General features: G+C 45.6%; 1 protein-coding gene across 1 annotated transcript; it reads left to right on the top strand.

The window, feature by feature from the left end:
* LOC307149310 (uncharacterized protein) lies at window positions 1–20,804 on the top strand (the record flags this gene model as incomplete). Its single annotated transcript, XM_079855572.1, has 4 exons — window positions 1–119; window positions 2,496–2,601; window positions 19,502–19,739; window positions 19,861–20,804. 4 exons carry the CDS (start codon window positions 1–3, stop codon window positions 20,304–20,306), a joined length of 909 nt encoding a protein of 302 aa, XP_079711698.1. The 3' UTR covers window positions 20,307–20,804.
* Window positions 20,805–21,277: the final 473 nt, after the last annotated feature.

Here is a 21,277-nt window from a genome sequence, read left to right as displayed (position 1 = left end):
ATGAACTGCCATGAGCAGCTCAAATGCATTCTGAGAACAGAACAGAACAGAACAGAACAAGACGACCTGCAGGAGCATGTGAAAAAGAGAGCTGGAGGGCTGGGAGGAATCGAGGGGTGGTGAGGTGTGTTTGAAGATTAGGAGGAGTTGTGCAGGTGGGGCATCTCCCCATGTGAGTGTGTCTCTCTGTGTCTTTGTGTGTGTGTGTGTGTGTGTGTGTGTGTGTGTGTGTGTGTGTGTGTGTGTGTGTGTGTGTGTGTGTGTGTGTGGTTCAGGTATTCTATGTTGTGGGGACATAATGTCATTGTCCCAAAATTTCCCCATCAGGATAGTAATACCAGAAATGTTTGATCTTGTGGGGACATTTTTTGGTCCACATGAGAAAAACAACTTATAAATCATACTAAATTGTGTTTTTTTTTTTTTTTTAAATATAAAAATCCAAAATGTTTTCTGTGAGGGTTGTTTTTAAGGGGAGGTTTAGGTTTATGGGATAGAATATACAGTTTGTACAGTTTAAAAGTCTTTACACTACTGGTCAAAAGTTTGGAATCAGCAAATGTGACAATAAAGACTTACTTTTGTTACAAAAAAATCGGTGGATATTTTTTTTACACAAATGCATCGCTTTGCTTCATATGGCCTTTATTAACCCCCCTGAGCCATGTGGAGGACTCAGATTGTATTCATCTGAAAGAAGAAAGTCATATATACCTTTGGTGAGTAAATTTCCATTTTTGGGTGAACTATCCCTTTAAGAGCTGTTGGTGGCATTTCACCTTTGGTAAAATACACTTGAACGAAAGTTCTTAGATGCGTTCTGTATTGCTGCCATCTATAACACCCAGACACTCACATGAGGGTAACAAATTCGTTTAGTTTTAATCCTCTTATTTTTATAATGTACAACACCTACCACAAATATTAATGCTAACTAAAATCCCAGCCAACAAAATTAGTAAGAATAACAACAATTTATGTGTGCTTGAGACGTAGTTAAATTTTAGGCAATTCATTACTACCACTGTAAAGTTTTTTTCAAGGTAACTTTTGAAGTCTTGTCACTACAGGTTATATGACATACCTTGGAATCTGTTCATGGACAAAAGCTGTTAGCAGGATAAATAACATCCTCGTGTCTTCAGTGAGTAGAGGGAGAGACAGAGAACAACATTCTCCCTAAAATCCACTAAAATCTTTATGAAAGGAGGAAAAGAAGGGCAAGGGTAACTACAGTAGCAAGTTACAAGTGAAATTAAATAAAGAAGAGAGAAGGGCGAGGAATTGTGTTGTAAGGAATCTGGGAAAAGTTTATGTCCTGTCAAGATACAAGGGGTCATTTGGGATGATAAAAAGCAGCTGTTTTACACTACTGGTGTGTAAAACACCAGTAGTGTAAAAAATCTAAATTGTGTAATTAGTGTGTAATTTATTTTGTGTGGTGGTGTAATTTTTTTAATTAAAAAATGTCATGTTTTTTTATATGTCTAAAAGGGATTTTTTTAGTAAATCTCAACATATATTGTGTTCAACAGTAACATCAGAGACTACAAATAATCCCAACAGAGAAGTTAAAAATGAAGTTTTCTCAGAAATATACTTTAAATTGCACTTAAAAGGATGGTTTGGAGTAAAATCAACCTAGGGTCCCCCCCCTTCTTATTTAGAGAAATCAGCCGGATGGCTTAGTGCAGGCGCTAACGGAGGATGTATCCAAGGATGTATCTCGTAAATTACCCCACTAATAATGCCCAGAATGGTACTGTTGTAGAAAAATTGATATTTTACTTTTCTTTCTTAGACATTGTTTTAAGCATGGTTTCTCTTCTGGAATTTATGTATGTTTGTACACCTGACATAAGCAAGACACACACAGTAAGACAAATGGTTAAGAACCTTTAACTCTTTAGGTATGGAAGATAATTTAGTCAAGGGGGGGTTAGAGGGGTCATTCTATTCTAAATGTGATGTGGATGTGGCCATGCTGGGTGAGTGGAAAACTACAGAGAAAAGACCTTGAAGAAGGAGTATAAGAAGGGAATTTCCTGGGCTGGGTGTCAGGTCTTGCTCACGTCACGGGGTAGCTGCTGTGATTTTGTGACTAAGCCTCTTGCAAGAGAATAAATATCTTTTAAAATACAATTTGATTCTTGGTGTCTCTTATGCAGTGATGATGATTGTTTAATTATTGTTTTTGCCACAACAAAGGTGTCAGAAGTTGGGATTCCATGGCAGTTTCTTCTGGCCCTGAGTAAAGCAGATTGACGATTGATCATCCTGAAGCACCAGGATTTACACTGTAAAAAGTGAACAGTTGGATCAACTTAAAAAAATTACTTCAATTGGTAACACCTAAAGAAATTACGTTTTTTCAACTTAAATTATCACGTTTTTCATGATAAAACATGATAATTTAAGTTGAGAAAACTTCATTTCTTTAGGTGTTACCATTTGAAGTAATTTTTTAAGTTGATCCAACTATTCACTTTTTACAGTGTAGTCTTACCTCGCAGAATTGAGAGAGAAGAGCCAACTGCTATCAGGGCCAGGAGGAACTCCACTGGAATCAGAAAGAACCCAGTGGCAATAGAAGCATCTCTGGTAAGAGACAGTCAAATTTATTTTGTGTGGTGGTGTAATTTTGGTATGACTGTAAGTGAACCATAGTGGCTGATACTATTTCTTTGGTACGGGCATAGAAAGTTTCCGGCGGTGCAGTAACTAGCTCGTAAAAGTGGACGGAAGAGCCACACCTGATTAATTGGGTGAACCGGAATCAATCGAGCGCTGGAAAGTGCTCACGAAAAGATTTTGAGTAAGCCGTAATTACAGGGCACTGGAAAGTGCAGACCTGGCCGATTTTGGGTTAAAAAATCGGATCTGTCTGAGCCGTCTGACAGATTAGTAAGACGCGTGTCGAAGAAAAATCCAGGGAAAGTAGAATCAGCCAGTATGGGGTCATCTCACTAGCCTGGTAATATCAAACTCTGCTACTTTGCTTTGCTTCGTAGACAGAGTCTGGCATGGCATAATTGAAAAGCGTTTTCTTTCTCGCGGGGGGGGGTGGGGGGGGGGCTTGTCTGAAGTTTAAAATCATTGGTTACCCCGTAAGCCAATCACATAACGTTTGGTTATGGCGTGTGTGCATGCTCAGCTGCATCTAACTTCTACTGTAAACAAATGTATGATGCGAAAACAAAACCATCGAGCGCAATACCGGAGTGAACATGGCTGTGAATGACTTTTGCAGATTATGTGAAGTAAATCTACACATCCACGGTACAATCAGCGTGTACGTCACGGCTCTCAGCCCGCCCTCTGTTCGTTGATTGGCCGGCTGTTTTCAGGCCGGAGGAAAACGGGGAAAACGGTCGCTATCTCAGACTGAGTACAGAAGCGAAATGAAATTGAGCGGAAGTACGAAGTATGACGTAGTCAGGCTATCATCTCACAGTAAGCTCGATAATTTTTATATACATGGGGCACGTTCAAGTTCAAAATGGTGCGCAACGTTTTGCTACGGTTTCCGGGTTGAACGTCATGTTTCCTGGAAACGGCGTGCACCGGTGTGCAACCATAGACAGTATATAAACTGGACACAGCGACCCCATTGGATTCAACGGAGACAAGTGAAGTCAATTAGAGGCACTAACTTCCTGATGGTCGAGCGTACTGCGCAGACTCAAACTGAGCTTGACGACGTAGATGTGACGTGAGCAACCCGTCTGTCTTCTAGTAGCTGTGCCAAGCGAAATCTGAATCATTCCCTTCCGAAACTTGCAGAGACGGAGATCGTGAGTAGGAGCTGTCCATGAGCTTGGAGCAGGAGAAACTTTTGCTAAATATTCTGATTAATTACTTTGTCATTTTGCCTCCACGTCCCCCCGATTGCCCGCGAGCTTCTCCTCCTGTCCATACGGTAATTTCTCTACTGTACGACAGAGAGTTGCGTGGTTATGACGCAATCGTTAGCCTATTTTTACAAAAACTGCTTCTACGGGGCCATAACGTAAGATACAAGGTAATGGAGCCTTTTATACATTTTCGTGTTTCTTTAGAAATAAATAATGGACAAATGGAGTCTTTAAACGCCTCAGATGTAAAGTTATTCGCTGTCAAAGTGACGCCAAAATGAATGGGAGTCAATGGTCTGCTAGCCAATGGCGGCGCCCGGGGAAACTTCAAAATAATATGAATCCCTGACCCCCTGTGTGCAACGGGGTTTGAGATACGTTTTCTCTTGTTTGGTGGGTGTGTCAGAACTGCAGTCCAATCAGCAGCAACATGTATATAAAGCACACGGTATTAAAGTGAACTCACACAATGGGTTCAAGGAAAGTAATGTAAATGTGTTCGATGCAGCTCGGTATATGCAACAGAATATTAGAGGACATGTTTTTCGTATAAAATAAAATTTCGTTTTATTGTAAAAATATAGGATATCAACATAATGATGTAGTTGTTTATATTTTTAGCTTCATTGCAAGTGTATGACATTTGGTATAGAAATAAACAATGGTAATTAAGTGCTTTTCCTAAAAATGAGAAAGAAAATACAGGGTATTAAAACAGTATGAACTACAAATAAAGTCAGTATGTGAGGCTAAATAGATGTGTTTTAGTCTGAATTAGGTAAGATGTGTGCTTCCATTTCAGTTTCCACAAATCCCTTCACTCGATTGGGATGTTCTCTTTTGGCGGCAAGTGCAGTAACTGTAACATCGGGCATATTTTATAGTATTAAACACATATTTATACCGACTTCATCAGGCTCCGAAAATTCTTCACAAAGAACACAAAGAATGGCCTTCTCAGCTGCCATAGTTGCAACTCTTGCGTCATCAGAACAGTGTGTTCAACGCATCACCGTTTCTGTTTAAAAAACGTTGTGCAACATTTTGTCGGGGCTGAACGCAGCCCAGTTTTCTGTCAAATGAAAAAAAAAAAAAAGAATTACGGACATACATGTATGCTGGACATACAAAAGCTGATCAAATATCATGATTTTCCCTAAAGAGGGAACTTTAAGTGTCACTAGGCTGACAGCGGTGAGAGACTCGGTGGAAGAGGGGAGTGAAAACAAAAACAAAAAGGTTGTTGCATGAGACGTGTGTGTGGGGATTGTAAGAAAACAATAATGTACTGGTTAGATGAGGCAGAGCGAAAAGAAAGGAAAAGGATGCAGAAGGAACTGGCATGTAGGGAAATAGGGATTGAGATGAGTAATATAATATTTTGCTTTTTGTGGAACAGTAGGCTAGAGATAAGTGGGACTGAGAAAATAATGATAACATTAAATTTAATCTGCAGACCAGAACCAACAAACCAGTTTTAATGAAATTGATGACATATAGTACAAATTTTATACTTTATGAAGAGTCCTGAAACAAACAGTGAGACAGAAGAGAGCAAACGCTGTAAGCAGCTGTGCTCTGAAGCTCTGAAGCTCTGACTTCAAAGAAATGTGAAATTAAAAAGAAAATGTTTAGTCAGGGTTTTGATTCTGTTTTGAAATTTAAACAACAACTTGACTGGCTAAACAAAGAAAGAAACTGAACATTTTTAATTTTTAGCCTTGTATTGCTGCCGATGATTACAAAAAAACAAGTAAATGTAATTATGGGTCGGGGATCATTTCCTTGGACAAAGGTGATTCAAGTTAAACAGAAACATTGTGAAAACACCTTAGAAAATGTTGAGTGATTTTCTGTGCAGCTTATGAAAATGAATGTGCTGCCAATAATAATGATGAAGATTATGATTCGGCTATTGTGAGTGAATCCGCCACTGGTGGACTGTCAAAAGAATACAGAGAACTGCTTATCAGTGGCTCTGTTTACATTCCTGATTGGGACACACTGCTTCAAGGGTGTGCAGTAAGTTGGAACCGTTTGCAAGCTCAATGATCAAACTATAGGCAAGGTGACAGAGAGGGTTTTAATTATGGTCAGCAGGGCATTTAGCCCGTAACTGTAAATGCCTACTCAGAAGGTGTAAAAGAAAGTGATAATGTGAAAGTGACGTGTATTAATGTGGGTTTGAAAGTAACAGTATTTAAATGACGATATTAAAGTTTTCGTCTGAGAAAGAACTAAGAATGTGAACGCAGTGCTAAAGAAAGTGAAAAGAACGTGCGAGTAAATAAGGGAGAAAAAAAAAGTTAAAGGAAAGTTGATAGATGGAAGTCGTAAGAAGATTGAAGGTTAAAAGAAGGTTGAAAGATTTACGTCTTAAGGGAATCCTTTTGAAGGAAAGATCTATAATAATATTTTTAATAAGTGAATTGATCAAATAAGCAGAAGCAGTATTACTGGATTAACAGCTGCTAAACTGTAAAATGTGTAGAAAGGTATCTGATTAAACAAACAGCTTGTTAGTGTGTTGACCATGAAAGAACCAGGAGCTGATGTTTTGCTTTCAAAAGATAAGCTTGTGATCGGCTGAAACAGTTTGCTTATCTGAATCTGGTGTGTGCTGTGGCTGAAACTGCCAGTGCGACAGAGACACAATCTGAGTGGAAATCTGTAATGTCTAAATTCCCTGATGTGGGCAAAAGACATATATAAAATGTGGTTGTTTGAAAATACGTGTCAATTCTGGCAAATGTATTAAGTCGGGCTAGAGTCAAAAGAAAGTAAAATGAAACTATGATAGAAGTTTATGAGAGTGCAGTGTACCAGTCCTGAATGCCTCAGAGTCTCTCTCATTCAGTGTCAGCTAAAAGCTGTTATCTGAGCCTGTGTCATAAGTGATAATAAGCTATTTATAGTAAAGCACAGTGTTTCAGTTGAAAATCATAGACATGGAGATGTTAAAAGAAATCATGCTACAGGCAGTTCAGATTTCATACATTCAAAGGGAAGTTTGTAAATGTTTTAAAAGTAAAATTCAGTGACCTTCTCTTGAAGTCTTTATAATAATAATACAGGTCTTAAACGATAGAAGTGACGTTTTTGACTAGTTTAATTCAGGGCCAGTAACTTCTCTGTATAATCTTAGTCTCCACCACGATACAGGGCCGATGGCTCCGGCTACAGATGTAACAGTACACTGAATAGACGGTTGTGATAACTAAATTCACTGAGTATAATCTCAGTATTGCGATTTTGCTGATTTGAAGATGTTTAATGGATTTTAGTGATTAAATACTGCTGTTATTAACCTGTCTCCCTGTGTTAACACTATTAGGCAGTCCAGATGGCTCTGATGACTCTTGAATGTGCCTTCCCTAAGATCCAGAAAACAACTGAGTCTGTTGAAGAAAACTGATTTTGTGATGGGAAAGAGCGGTTACCAGTGTGCACAAAGTGATTACTCAACGACGGGTAAGATCCTCTTTGGCCAGAGGTCAACCTAAGGCAGGGGGTCACGCCGACACTGGGCATCTCCTGAATGGAGGTGTGTTATGTGAGATGGGTATGAGAGTGTCGCTGATGACTGAGAGGCCACCAGCATCAGCAGATCATTGAGAGGGGAGATGAGTTGTGAGAAGTTACGGCAGTCTGACCCAGAAAATGTGAGTTCCTATACCACTCATCAGAAACCGCATTCATTGTATGGCTTGTTTTTCATTCTGATAAGTGTCTGCAACTATGCCAGGGGACAACACCCTGTTGGAGATTATAGATAAAGAGCTGATGGGAATGGGCTTTCAAGAACCAGCTGAGACCATGAGGTGATTGTCATTATTTGTTGTGGAGACAGTAACAAAACTTCTTTATTTATGTCAGGACAATGTTAGACATGTTGGTGGCTAAAGATGAAGACAGCTTTTGTAGATTCAAGAAAAGTCTGGATAAAGGTTAATGGTCAAAGGTTATTGTAATGAATTTATTATTATATTTTATCTAAGTTACAGTCTTAGGAGGCTGTTGAAAAGATTATTTGTTTATAGTGAGAGAGACTGCTTGAGTGGAGGAAGGGATGGTACTCTGTCTGTCTTTCTGTTATCAGCCTGCTAAAGCAAGCTGAAGCAAAATAATGATAATGACTTTAAAGTCACGTTAGCTGACTTTTCTAAGAAAAAATAATAATAATGAACAGACGTGCTTTGAAACTGGTTAAGAGACCATGTAAAATTAAATAAAAGCTACAGGAAAATGTGAAGTTTAAAATCTTATTTAAAATTTGAATATGTTTAGAGTAAGCACCAAAAGATATGAATATGAGAATGTGAGCGGTTCATAGTCAGGTGTGTGTGTGTGTGTGTGTGTGTGTGTGTGTGTGTGTGTGTGTGTGTGTGTGTGTGTGTGTGTGTGTGTGTTGGATGGTGACAGCATTGTATGTTTTATGAGTGTTAATTCATGTTTGGTATGTGTTAGTTTGGGGGAGCTATTCTGTCTCCATAGTGTGTATATTGTGTCATTAACCTCAGGAATGAGTTTTATCATTACAGATGGGTTAAGGCATGACAAATTTTAAAGAAGCAAAAAATCTGTTTTAAGTTGATTGGTCATCAAGTTCTGTCTGGTAGATTATAGTGAACAAAGGAGGAGAATGTTGTTTGACTGACACTGACCAAGTCTGTACACCACGACCTGACCTGATAGAAACAATTGATGACTTTGACATTGAAAAGTGTTTGTAGATGACTGAGTTGCGAGACCAAACAACAGGCCTGAAAAGCAGGATACGCGGTGAGACTGAGGGCCGCTGCCCTTCAAATACTTCAATAAGAAGATGAGATTGTGGCTTGGAGTGAAGAATGTAATATTTTGTTTCAGAGGCAGAGAAAGATGTCTGGGGGAAATTTGGCTGAAGGACAATGATTGGGTTAGTGTTTACCCAAACACCATTATGTTAAATTGATGCACGAGTTGAATCATGCATCAAAGGGGGGATGGTAACAATTGCCAAATATGGTTTACCAAGGGGTTCACATTTGCTGAATGCAATCGAACAGGTGGGACAATGAATGTTGGGAGGACACAGGGTTTAATTGGGAAAAAGCCCTGCAAGAAGTCATTCTTCTCCATAACAAAATTGCTGTCTGTAAGTGTGCTAATAACTGTTTCAACAGGAAACGCTAGGGCACATGCGGCAGCGAAGGCCGCGGCAGCACAGCAGACAAATGAAACTATGTACTTTACTATCTGACAATAACCTCGACATTTGTTTTTCTTTACAGAGCATGCAGACTTTTGATACAGGGCAGAGTGTGCCCAGTAAAATAATGGCTATGGATGAATTTGGCTAACTATCCTGGCATGGGTTATTTTTGTGGCAGAAAGGTGCCACACCTGCGCAGCGCATAAGTTAAAACTTTCCTTTTGCAGAATGTCAGGATGGATTGTGTCAAACAGAACTGATTCTGTTCCAAATGTATAAATATTGTTCTCTTACGAGAGGTTCTCTCGTATTGCGTAAGAAGCTTACGCTACGGGTAAAGTCATCTTTTCTCGAGATATGAAGCCAAAAAATTATCCTTAATTTAATATCTTGTCAACGCAGTGCGGCAGCAAGCAGACCTAGAGCAAGCGAAGTCGCGTGCTCATTGGCTGCTCTGCGGCAACTGCAGCAGCCTATCGCTGAAACCTTAGCGTGACGTCACGCCCAATGAGCGCGCTGGGCGCGCTCACGCGTCACAGCCCGTGTGAGGAGGCGTGGCTTAGCTTATAAAAGAAGGTTCAGAGGCTGCTATTCTCTGATTTTTGTCTCTTCAGCGACGCACTACGCATCGCTGGACTCTGAGGAAGCCGCCGTTGAAACAAGCGCCTTGCAAGCCGAGGATTACCTGAGGAAGCCGGTCGTCTTCGCCGCCTTCAGCCATCCCTGCCTGCTTCGCTATCCGGCGATTATATCCTTTTTCATTGCATCATGCTGCATTTCCTGCAAAGCTCCGCTCAGCGAAAGAGACCGACATGTGATCTGCGTTCTCTGCCTGGGTTGTGACCACGCAGCCCTCGCTCTCTCCGCGGGCGGCTGTGAATTATGCGAAGAACTGCCGATGTCGACCCTGCGGGCTCGACTCGCCTCGTTCGACGCTCTCGCTGTCTCACCGTCTGCCTCCACCGGGCCGCGCAAGAAGAAGCGCCGCTCTCAGAGGCCACCGAAACCCGCGGCAGCTGCTGAGTGCTCGCCGGAGCCCCTCCCTCGAGCCTCGCTATCTCCCTCTCCCCTTCCCGACGCGCAGCGGCCGGCCTTCGCCCGCACTGCCGTCGCCTCAGGGGATGAAGCGGACGACGCCGCTTTATCAGACAGCTGTTCTCTTATGGCTTCGGACAGCGAGGCATGGTCGGGGTCTCGCCGCTCCGCCTCCTCGACACAGGAGTCTAGCAAGTCCCGCGCCAGTGTCGACGCGGAACTCCTCCGCCTCCTCACCAAAGCGGTCGACCAGCTGGGACTGGACTGGTCCCCACCCAAGGCCCCCGCGCCTAACAGGCTCGACGGGTGTTTTCTGCCTAGCCGCCGCCAAGCGCCCGCCTCTAGGTCAGCACCCTTCCTGCCTGAGCTCCACTCTGAGCTCGCTAAGTCGTGGAACGCCCCATTCTCCGCGAGACTCCGCTCACCGGCCTCCGCGACCCTCTCCCAAGTGGACGGGGCCGCCGAGAAGGGATATACACAGATCCCTCCGGTCGAAGAAGCCGTGGCAACGCACCTTTGCCCGCCATCCGCTAGATGGCGCTCAAAGTCTGCCCTGCCGTCAAAAGCCTGCAGGACCACCTCAGCCCTCGTCGGCCGCGCTTTCGCTGCCGCCGGCCAGGCCGCTTCCGCCCTGCACTCCATGGCTGTGCTCCAGATCCTCCAAGCCGATCTCCTCCGTGATCTGGACGAGAGAGGCCCGGATCAGGACACTCTGACTGACCTGCACAGCGCGACGGACCTCTCGCTTCGCGCCACCAAGTCAGCGGCACAAGCCATCGGAAGGTCCATGGCTTCGCTCACCGTCACCGAAAGGCACCTTTGGTTGACGCTGGCGGATATGAGCGAAAGTGAGCGTGCAGTTTTCCTCAACGCCCCGCTTTCCCCCACCGGCCTGTTCGGCCCAGCGGTCAGCGGGATTGTGGATCGCTTCTCAGATGTGCAGAAAGCCTCACAGGCTATGAACCTCTTTCTGCCCCGCCGCTCGAGCTCCGCTGCAGGCCGCTCTCAGGATCAGCCTCCTGCACGCAGCTCGACACAGCGCTCTGCTCAGCCTCCATCTTCGCGACGCCAGGGCGGCCGCCCTAGACAGCGCTCAGTCAGCCGTCGCAGACCGCCTCCCCCCCGGGGACCCCGGCCTAGGATAGCGCTGAAACCTGAGCCCGCGAAGTCCTCCTAGCAGCCGCAGGGAGGAAAAGATGGCTGAGTCCCGCTGCGGCCGGACCGCCATCAAAGCGCTCAGCCCTGTCAGTCCCCTTAAAAAAGGCTGCTGCAGTGGTTCACATCGCAGCCAACGAGCCAGTAACACAACTCGCTCGCCTGCACACAAACGCCGTTTTTACGACGACCCAGAGATATCTCATAAAGAGTTTGGTTTCGGGTTTTCCGGCTCACGCCGAAGGTGTCATGAGTGTAGAAAATGTGCCCACACCCACGTGCTCACCACTACACACAAACACAGTTTCCCCGGTAACGCTCACAGAGCGCACTCTCATAAAGCGGGCAAGCGCCGCTCGAGTGCTAAGTGTAGAAAATGTGCCCACGAATCTGTGCCCACACCTACACGCTGCACGCTCTGTCACTCAGTTATCCCGGGATGCAGATCTTCTAAAGCTCCCCAGCACTGGCCGTGTTGTGTATGTAAGCCCCGCGCCCGCTCACGAGCGCGCGCACTTACAATCAGACACGTTTATCCCCATGCCGCTCTCGCGCCACGGGCTCCCAGCTCCAAAATGTGCCCCGTCCACAGTGATCGAGCCATTGAATGCTGCACAGCCAGTCTCCGCTGTCTGCGAGCCCCCGTATTCGAGCACCCTATCTTCTCTGATACAGGTTCCCCATCCCGCACAGCGCGGCGATCTGAACCCAGAGACCATTCGACCCCTAGCGAGATGTGCCAGCGCATGGCAAGCTATCCAGGGCGTGTCAGAATGGGTGCTGAATACCATAAAGCACGGCTATTCGCTTCAATTCGCTCGCCGTCCGCCTCGCTTTCTAGCGCGAACCGAGACGAGTGTGAACACAGAAGTGGCTCATCTGCTTCGGGCAGAAATAGCAAAGCTGTTGCACAAGGGGGCTATAGAACAAGTGCATCCTTCTCTGAGCGAGTCGGGCTTCTACAGCCGTTATTTCCTCGTACCCAAGAAGGACGGGACGCTGAGACCCATTTTAGATCTGAGACACTTGAACAAAGCCCTCATGAGACGGCCGTTCAAAATGATTACAACCAGACAAATCCTCGCGCAAATTCGCCCGGGAGACTGGTTTATCTCTCTCGATCTGAAGGATGCATACTTCCAGATCCAGATAATTCCCCGTCACAGGCCATTCTTGAGATTCGCCTTCGACGGACGGGTATATCAGTACACCGTCCTGCCGTTCGGTCTATCTTTGGCATCCCGTACATTCACGAAGTGCATGGACGCGGCTCTCGTTCCCCTGAGAACTCAGGGGATACGGGTACTGAACTATCTGGACGACTGGCTAATTCTAGCGCATTCAGAGTCAGAGCTTTTGTCTCACAGGACAGCGCTTCTCGGCCATCTGGAAAATTTGGGTCTCTCGGTCAATTGGGCCAAGAGCTCATTACTGCCCCGCCAGTTTATCTCGTTCCTCGGAATAGAACTGGATTCGGTGGCTATGACGGCCAGGCTGTCAGAGCAGCGCGCGCGTCGCATTCGACACCTAGCCGCATCTTTCCAGACGGGCAACCAGACTCCGCTGAGAACATTCCAGCGAGTTTTGGGGCACATGGCCTCAGCGGCTGCAGTGCTTCAGCTGGGCTTACTGCGCATGCGCCCGCTTCAACGCTGGCTAAGAGCGCGAGTGCCTCACCGAGCCTGGACGGCCGGCAGCTTACGAGTCAGAGTGAGTCAGGGCTGTGTCTCAGCCCTTCGACCCTGGCTGGCAGCCGAATGGTATCGCACTGGGGTGACGATGGGAGTTGTCTCACGCCGGAAAGTTATCTCGACAGACGCGTCCAACGGAGGTTGGGGAGCGCTTTTCGAGGGCAGACCGGTCTATGGCCGCTGGTCAGACCAGGAGTGTCGCCTTCATATAAACTGTCTAGAGATGCTGGCGGTCGAGAATGCGCTCAAGCACTTCCTCCCATACCTGCAAGGCCACCATGTACTGGTCCGCACAGACAACATGTCAGTGGTAGCCAATGTGAACCGCCAGGGCGGTCTCAGATCCAAAATGCTCCGCACCCTGGCGGAACGCCTCCTAGTGTGGGCTCAGCACTCACTGCGCTCACTGAGAGCCGCGCACGTGCCGGGTCGCCTGAACGATGGTCCAGACAGACTGTCCAGGGACAATGTTCCCCCGGGAGAGTGGTCCTTGCATCCCCAAACAGTCCAGTTGCTGTGGCGCCGTTTCGGCAGAGCGAAAGTCGACCTCTTTGCGTCACAAGACAACGCGCAAAGCCCAAAGTTCTTTTCAAAGAACGAGGACGCGCTGGCCCAGAACTGGCCCAGCGGCCCGCTTTACGCTTTTCCCCCGGTCTCCCTGCTGCCGCAGGTTATCGAGAGATTCAGGGAAGCGCGCCACACGGTGCTCCTCATAGCCCCGTATTGGGAGAATCAAACATGGTTCCCGGATCTAATACGGCTGGCGGACACAGCCCCCTGGCCGTTACCGGTGAGGAGAGACCTTCTCTCTCAAGCCCACGGCTCGATTTTGCACCCCCATCCAGAGCGCTGGTCTCTGCATGCGTGGGTCATCAACGGTTACCCGTTGACTTGCCAACAGGGGTTGTGAACACGATCACACAGTCTAGAGCCCCCTCTACGAGGCGGCTCTATGCTTCAAAATGGTCTGTGTTTAGTAAATGGTGCACCGCCAAAGGGCTGGATCCACTAACATGTGGGGTATCGCAGGTGCTGTGCTTCCTCCAAGAGCTGTTGGACGCGGGCAGGTCCCCCTCCACGCTCAAAGTTTATGTTGCGGCCATCTCAGCTTTTGCCGACTCGGCGCTGGGCCGCGCATTAGGGAGGAACGAGTTCATCATCCGCTTCCTCAGGGAAGCGAGGAGATTGAACCCGCCGCGACCCCCGTCGGTTCCTATTTGGGATCTTTCCCTGGTCTTAGAGGCCATGAAAGCGCATCCCTTTGAACCCATGGAAACAGTGGATATGAAATATCTCACGCTAAAAACCGTTTTTCTGATAGCACTGTCGTCAGTTAAACGCGTGGGTGACCTTCACGCGCTGTCAGTTAACGCTGCATGCCTCGAGTTTGGACCTAATGACTCTAAAGTCATCCTCAAACCGAGACACGGTTATGTCCCCAAAAGTCTGGGCACACCGTTCAGAGCGCAGGTCATTTCTCTCTCCGCTTTGCCGTCATCCGGCAGCGAGATCGATGGTAAACTCCTTTGCCCTGTCAGAGCGCTTAGGAATTATACTACACGCTCCGCCGCTGTCAGGCGCTCGGAGCAGCTTTTCGTTTCGTTTGGTGGGCGCACCAAAGGTCTCGCCGCCTCGAAACACAGCCTGTCCAGGTGGATAGTGGACCCGATTGCAGCCGCTTATGCGTCTAAAAATCTGCAGTGCCCGCTGGGTATCAGAGCCCACTCCACCAGAGGCATGGCCTCTTCATGGGCTTGGTCTAGCGGAATTTCCATTCATGACATTTGTACAGCGGCAGGCTGGGCCTCCCCCTCTACATTTGTGAGATTTTACAATCTGGAAGTTCCTGCCCTGCAGGCTAAACTCTTATCTGTCTAAGTCCCGCGTAGCCAGCCCACTCTGTGTGCAGACTACTGCTGTGTGATTTAGCTCTCCTGGTTGAGCTCAATTCTGGGGTTGTTAGTCAGACCGGCCACGCCGCTCTGAGCCCCTTATGTGTGTGCTTATGTACTGCGCTAGCCATTCTTGGCCGCCCGGTTCCCTGTTATAGTGTTCCCCGGGTTTCTCCCTGGGACTCATTCAGTGGATGCGGGGCGCGCACGGCGTTGACAAGGGAAGTTCCCGTAGCGTAAGCTTCTTACGCAATACGAGAGAACCTCTCGTAAGAGAACGTACTCGGTTACCTAACGTAACCTCTGTTCTCTCTAGAGAGGGAACGAGTATTGCGTAACCCGCCGTGCTCGCGCCACGAGCTCACTCGCTTCAGCGACAAAAACCAGAGAATAGCAGCCTCTGAACCTTCTTTTATAAGCTAAGCCACGCCTCCTCACACGGGCTGTGACACGTGAGCGCGCCCAGCGCGCTCATTGGGCGTGACGTCACGCTAAGGTTTCAGCGATAGGCTGCTGCAGTTGCCGCAGAGAAGCCAATGAGCACGCGACTTCGCTTGCTCTAGGTCTGCGTGCTGCCGCACTGCGTTGACAAGATATTAAATTAAGGATAATTTTTTGGCTTCATATCTCGAGAAAAGATGACTTTACCCGTAGCGTAAGCTTCTTACGCAATACTCGTTCCCTCTCTAGAGAGAACAGAGGTTACGTTAGGTAACCGAGTACGTTTTGTCAACATGAGCAAAGTGGGTTGAGTGTTTTTCAGGGGGGGAATGTGCTATTAAGTGATAATATGTTTCAGGTTGTTGATTCCACAGGTCAGACCAAAAGGGACGACCGGCAAGGCAAGATGTGGACCAACTAATGGTTTAAGTTTAGCATAATAATTTGTTTTGTGACGATTTTGATGATTTTATTTGATTAAATCAAACTAGGGCTTAGTATTGATATAGATCTAATGATTTGATTGGCAAATGTTTTCAGGAAAAGTAGAAGATCTATTCAATGATGTGAAGTATGCGAATGACAAATGGGTTGGTTGGTTCATGACTCTCTGGGGAGGGTGGGCATTCTGGGTGATTCAAACCATACTGCCAATTTTAGCAGTAGGATTGGCGATATTGTTATGCTTGCCATGTATTATGAAATGTGTTTCCAGCTCAGTACAGAGACTGGTGAGAGCAGGGATGTCTGTTCAATTGGTGAAAATGACAGTCAGAAGAAGCAGTCGAACAACAGGAGAGATCATCAGTCTGTGAGTGTTACTTTTCCCAGTAGATTTTAGCTTGGCTCTGTGTTGCTAGGAACTTTGTTTTATTTACTGTGTTTTTACTCTGGTAAAAGCGCCCGTCTGACTTTGTTTGTGCGTTGTGACTTTTTAGTTTCGCTTGACTAAATAGGAGGGCGGGGCCTGCTGTATTCAATAACGAGGTATTAGGCGTCTATAAAATAGGTTAGTGCACCGCGGCAGCGGCGCGGCAGCCCTCGTGTGAAGCCCTCATCGTGTGAAGACCGAAGAGTGTAGGACACCGACAAGGCACTTGAGTATTAATTTTCTTGTTTTTTCCTTTCTCTTCTACACAACTTTTCATCTGATCTGTCTGTTTGTGACCCCTCTTACACTGTGTTTTCAAATCCCTACTATTACTAACACGCGTAAATCAAATGTCACACGTCAGAGGCAGTCCAATCCTAACAACCTGCGTACTTTTCCGGTGTCTTCTAGTGCTATATTCTCTTTTCCTATTGGTCTCTGGAATTGCCAGTCCACTGTAAACAAAGCTGATTTCATCACATCTATTTCTAGTCATTCGGGTCTCAGTCTATTGACCCTGACTGAGACTTGGATCAGACCAGAGGACACTGCCACAACGGCTACCCTCTCCACTAAATTCACTTTCTCACACACCCCTCGCCTGACTGGTAGGGGTAGTGGTACTGGTCTGCTCATCTCAAACGATTGGAAATTTGATCATTTACCACCTCTGTGTGACAACAGCTCATTTGAATCACATTCAATTACTATCACTAGCCCTATTAAAATCCATTTTGTAGTTGTATATCGTCCCCCAGGGCAGCTTGGCAGTTTCTTGGAAGAGCTTGATGTGCTACTCTCATCCTTCCCTGAGGACGGTACTCCTCTCATAGTTCTTGGAGACTTCAACATTCACCTAGAAAAACCTCAGGCTGCTGATTTCCACACTCTGCTCGCCTCATTCGACCTCAAACGAGTATCTACTGCGGCTACTCACAAATCAGGCAACCAATTAGACCTTATCTACACACGCTACCAGGGCTTGACATTAACACCCGCCAACCTGCCAAATGCGGGTGGATTTTGCTCGTGGCGGGTAACAGTCACTCCAACTAGCCACTTTGGCGGGTTGAATAATTGTAGTCTTTTCAAAAGGCATCTGAAATAAGTGTGACACTACAACACTACAACTCCCATGAGTGAGTATTACATGCACACAGCGTTGCCTTGCGCTTGCGCGCTAGTGGCCGACAACACAGAAACAAAGAGACAGCTAGCTGCCCTGCTGGAGTTATGTCATATGCCGGTGGAGCTATGTGGCGACATATACTGTAATACATAATACATGGTTTTAATTAAAAAAAGGAGCTTTACACACAACCTTATCAGAGCTAATGATAGTGACCTGTATTGTTATATATTTATGTAGTCTTGATTTGGGTGTGTACTGTGGTTTTACATTTAAAAGGTTGTACATTTTTACATTTAGTTCAAGTACATTTTAGCATGCCATAGTCAACTTTTATCAGGTAATTTCACACCAACAAAAATGTGGCTAGTAAAAATGCTGTGTGGCTAGTAACTTTGGAAAACCACTAGCCACATTGGCTAGTGAGCAAAAAAGTTAATGTCAAGCCCTGCACGCTACTGCTCCACTGACCATACACCGGTCACTCCACTGCACACCTCAGATCACTTCCTCCTCACTCTCAACATCAACCTGCCACAGAACACAACACACACTCCTCCACAGGTCACCTTTCTGCGAAAACTACGCTCACTCTCACCCTCTCGTCTATCCTCTCTGGTCTCATCCACACTTCCTCCACCTGATCAGCTTTCAACACTAGATACTAACAGCACAACTGATAATCTTTTCTCCACTTTAACATCCTGCTTGGACAACTTCTTCCCCCTGTCCTCCAGGCCAGCCTGCGCCACACCCTCTGCCCCCTGGTTATCTGATGTTCTCTGTGAACATCGTTCGAAACTCAGGGGTGCAGAGAGGAAGTGGTGCAAACCTTGATCTTTATCAGTCCCTCCTCTCTTCCTTCTCTGATAATATCTCTACTGCTAAAATGACTTACTATCACAACAAAATTAACAATTCTTCAGATTCTCGCATGCTTTTCAAAACCTTCTCCTCTCTTCTCAACCCTCCTCCTCCTCCTCCTTCATCAACACTAACAGCTGACGATTTTGCTACATTCTTTATAAATAAAACAACCTCCATCAGCGGCCAATTTACCAATCCACAAACTGACACACACACTTTACCAGCTAACACACACTTTCTACCCTCCTTCTCTCTACTTTTAGAGGCAGAAGTCTCCAAACTCCTCCTTTCCAATCGCCCTACCACCTGTCCGCTTGATCCTATTCCCACTAACCTACTTCAAGCCATTTCATCCTCGGTTGTACCCACACTCACACACATCATAAACACCTCTCTTCACACTGGTACCTTTCCCACAGCATTTAAGCAGGCTCGTGTAACCCCACTGCTTAAAGGGGTGGTACAATGCCCTTTTCACAAAATGTAAAATAAATCTCTGATGTCCCCAGAGTGTGTATGTGAAGTTTTAGCAGAAAATACCCCACAGATATTTTTATACAGCATGTTAAAGTTGTCACTTTTTGAGGGTTTGCAAAAACGCACCGTTTTGTGCCTGGCCCTTTAAATGCAAATGAGCTGCTGCAGAGGGCGGGGTTTCAAGAGCTCATGCGTGTTAGCAGCTCTGTTTACCTCAAGCAGACACACTAAAATGACAGAAACTGTTCTGACTTTAATGTTAAAACAGAGTCAGACAAAGATGGAGAGACTCAAGAAGTGACAACATGTAGAATTCAACAGGACATCTCTGAATGGTTAGTTGATGAATTTATGTTGCTGATGTGGAGTTAACTATCTTCAATTAGCATATTCTGTCATAGTAATCTATAAATCGCTCGTATAGGAACTGTTGTGAGATGCACACAGAGAGACTTTCTATTGCATGTGAAAAGATGGATGCTAAAGTTTGAGCTGACTCACAAATGTACTCTTATACAACAACTTTTCCTTTTCCCAAACCGGTTCCTGGGGGCGGATTTTATGTAAATTTTAGGGTTAGTGATGTCAATAACCCGGGAGGAATGTTGTGTAGTCCCTACCAGCCGTTTCTTGTAGTCCTTTTCTTTAAAAGCAAATATCTTCCTTTGCTTTGAACTTTGAGCGTTGTAACTTTGCAGATGTTGTTTATGCTCAAACAGCAACATTACACACTAACTAAAGTTAGAAAAGTGAAATCATAATCAACCACCCCTTTAAGAAACCCACTCTAAATCCAGCACATCTGGAGAGTTACAGACCGGTATCTCTCCTTCCATTAGTCGCGAAAACACTTGAACGAGTTGTTTTCAACCAGATCTCTTCCTTCCTTACACAGAACAACCTCTTGGACAACAATCAGTCTGGTTTCAAAAGCGGACACTCAACTGAGACTGCCCTGCTCTCAGTAATTGAAGCTCTGAGACTGGCAAGAGCAGCTTCCAAATCCTCAGTTCTCATCCTGCTGGATCTGTCTGCTGCCTTTGACACAGTTAACCACCAGATCCTCCTGTCAATCCTAAAGATGAAGGGCATCTCGGGAACCGCACTCCAATGGTTCAAGTCTTACCTCCCAGGTAGGTCCTTTAGGGTATCATGGAGGGGCGTGGTGTCTAAGACCCAACATCTAGCTACTTGGAGTGCCTCAGGGCTCAGTGCTTGGACCACTTCTCTTCTCCATCTACATGACATCACTAGGATCTGTGATTCAGAAACATGGCTTCTCCTATCACTGCTACGCTGATGACACACAACTCTACCTCTCATTCCAGCCTGACGATCCGACGGTAGCTGATCGTATCTCAGCCTGCCTGACAGACTTTTCTGGCTGGATGAAGGACCACCACCTTCAACTAAACCTTGCGAAGACAGAGCTACTCGTGGTCCCGGCCAACCCAACACTTCACCACAATTTCACCATTCAGCTAGACTCGTCATCCATAACTCCATCTAGGTCAGCCAGGAACCTTGGTGTGGTAATTGATGATCAATTGAACTTCACAGACCACATTGCTAGAACTGCCCGGTCATGTAGATTTGCCTTGTACAACATTAGGAGGATCAGGTCCTTCCTATCAGAACATGCTACTCAACTCCTTGTCCAAGCGCTTGTTTTATCCAGACTTGACTATTGTAAGACTTGACTATTTTATCCAGACTTGACTTGACGCTCTCCTGGCTGGTCTTCCAGCTTGCACAGTCAAACCTCTGCACCTGATCCAGAACGCCGCAGCTAGAGTGGTCTTTAACGAGCCGAAAAGGGCACATGTCACTCCTCTCCTCACAAAATTACACTGGTTGCCAGTTGCCGCTCGCATCAAATTCAAGTCACTGATGTTTGCCTACAGAACAACCACTGGTTCTGCTCCCTTTTACTTTAACTCTTTACTTCAGACTTACGTGCCATCCAGGAACTTACGCTCTGCAAGTGAACGACGTCTTGTGGTGCCATCTCAAAGAGGCACAAAATCTCTTTCTCGGACCTTTACCATGTCTGTTCCCTGCTGGTGGAATGATCTGCCTAACTCAACCAGAGCTGCTGAGTCCATAGCCACTTTCAAGAAACGGCTGAAGACGCTTCTTTTTCGACAGCACTTGATCCAGTAATACTAACACTTTCTCTACTACTCTATTCTATTCTGTTCAAAAAAAAAAATTCAGCGTTAGATTAAACTGAGAAGGGTCATAGCACTTGCATATTGTTGTCCTACTGTTAGTTTAACTGCTTCTATTGTTCTCATTTGTAAGTCGCTTTGGATAAAAGCGTCTGCTAAATGAATAAATGTAAATGTCTATCCTGATGATGATAATGGTGAACAAAAATGTAAAGATGATGGAAGTAGCGGAAGCTAGTGAAATGTGGTAAATTGGGGTATGTTTTCTTTTCTTATTTTTTCTTATTTTCTGAGGAAGATAATATGTAAAGAGGGTTAAAAGCAGCAGTCATCCGTGTTACGAGGTGGCGTACAAGGACAGGGTTTGAAATGAGGGATTTTTATCTACTTTTTATTTTTTTGTATTTCATTGTATGGCTTGTTGAATCAACCAGGGGTGTTGAATTAATATGTTTTTCCTACTAATATAATCTATACTATTTCTTGTTTATACTGAGGTG

This window comes from Squalius cephalus (assembly GCF_949319135.1).
Source record: "Squalius cephalus genome assembly, chromosome: 2".
Taxonomy (NCBI): Eukaryota; Metazoa; Chordata; class Actinopteri; order Cypriniformes; family Leuciscidae; genus Squalius; species Squalius cephalus.
Note: the sequence above shows the minus strand (reverse complement) of the source record. Positions and strands in the feature narration are given on the sequence as shown.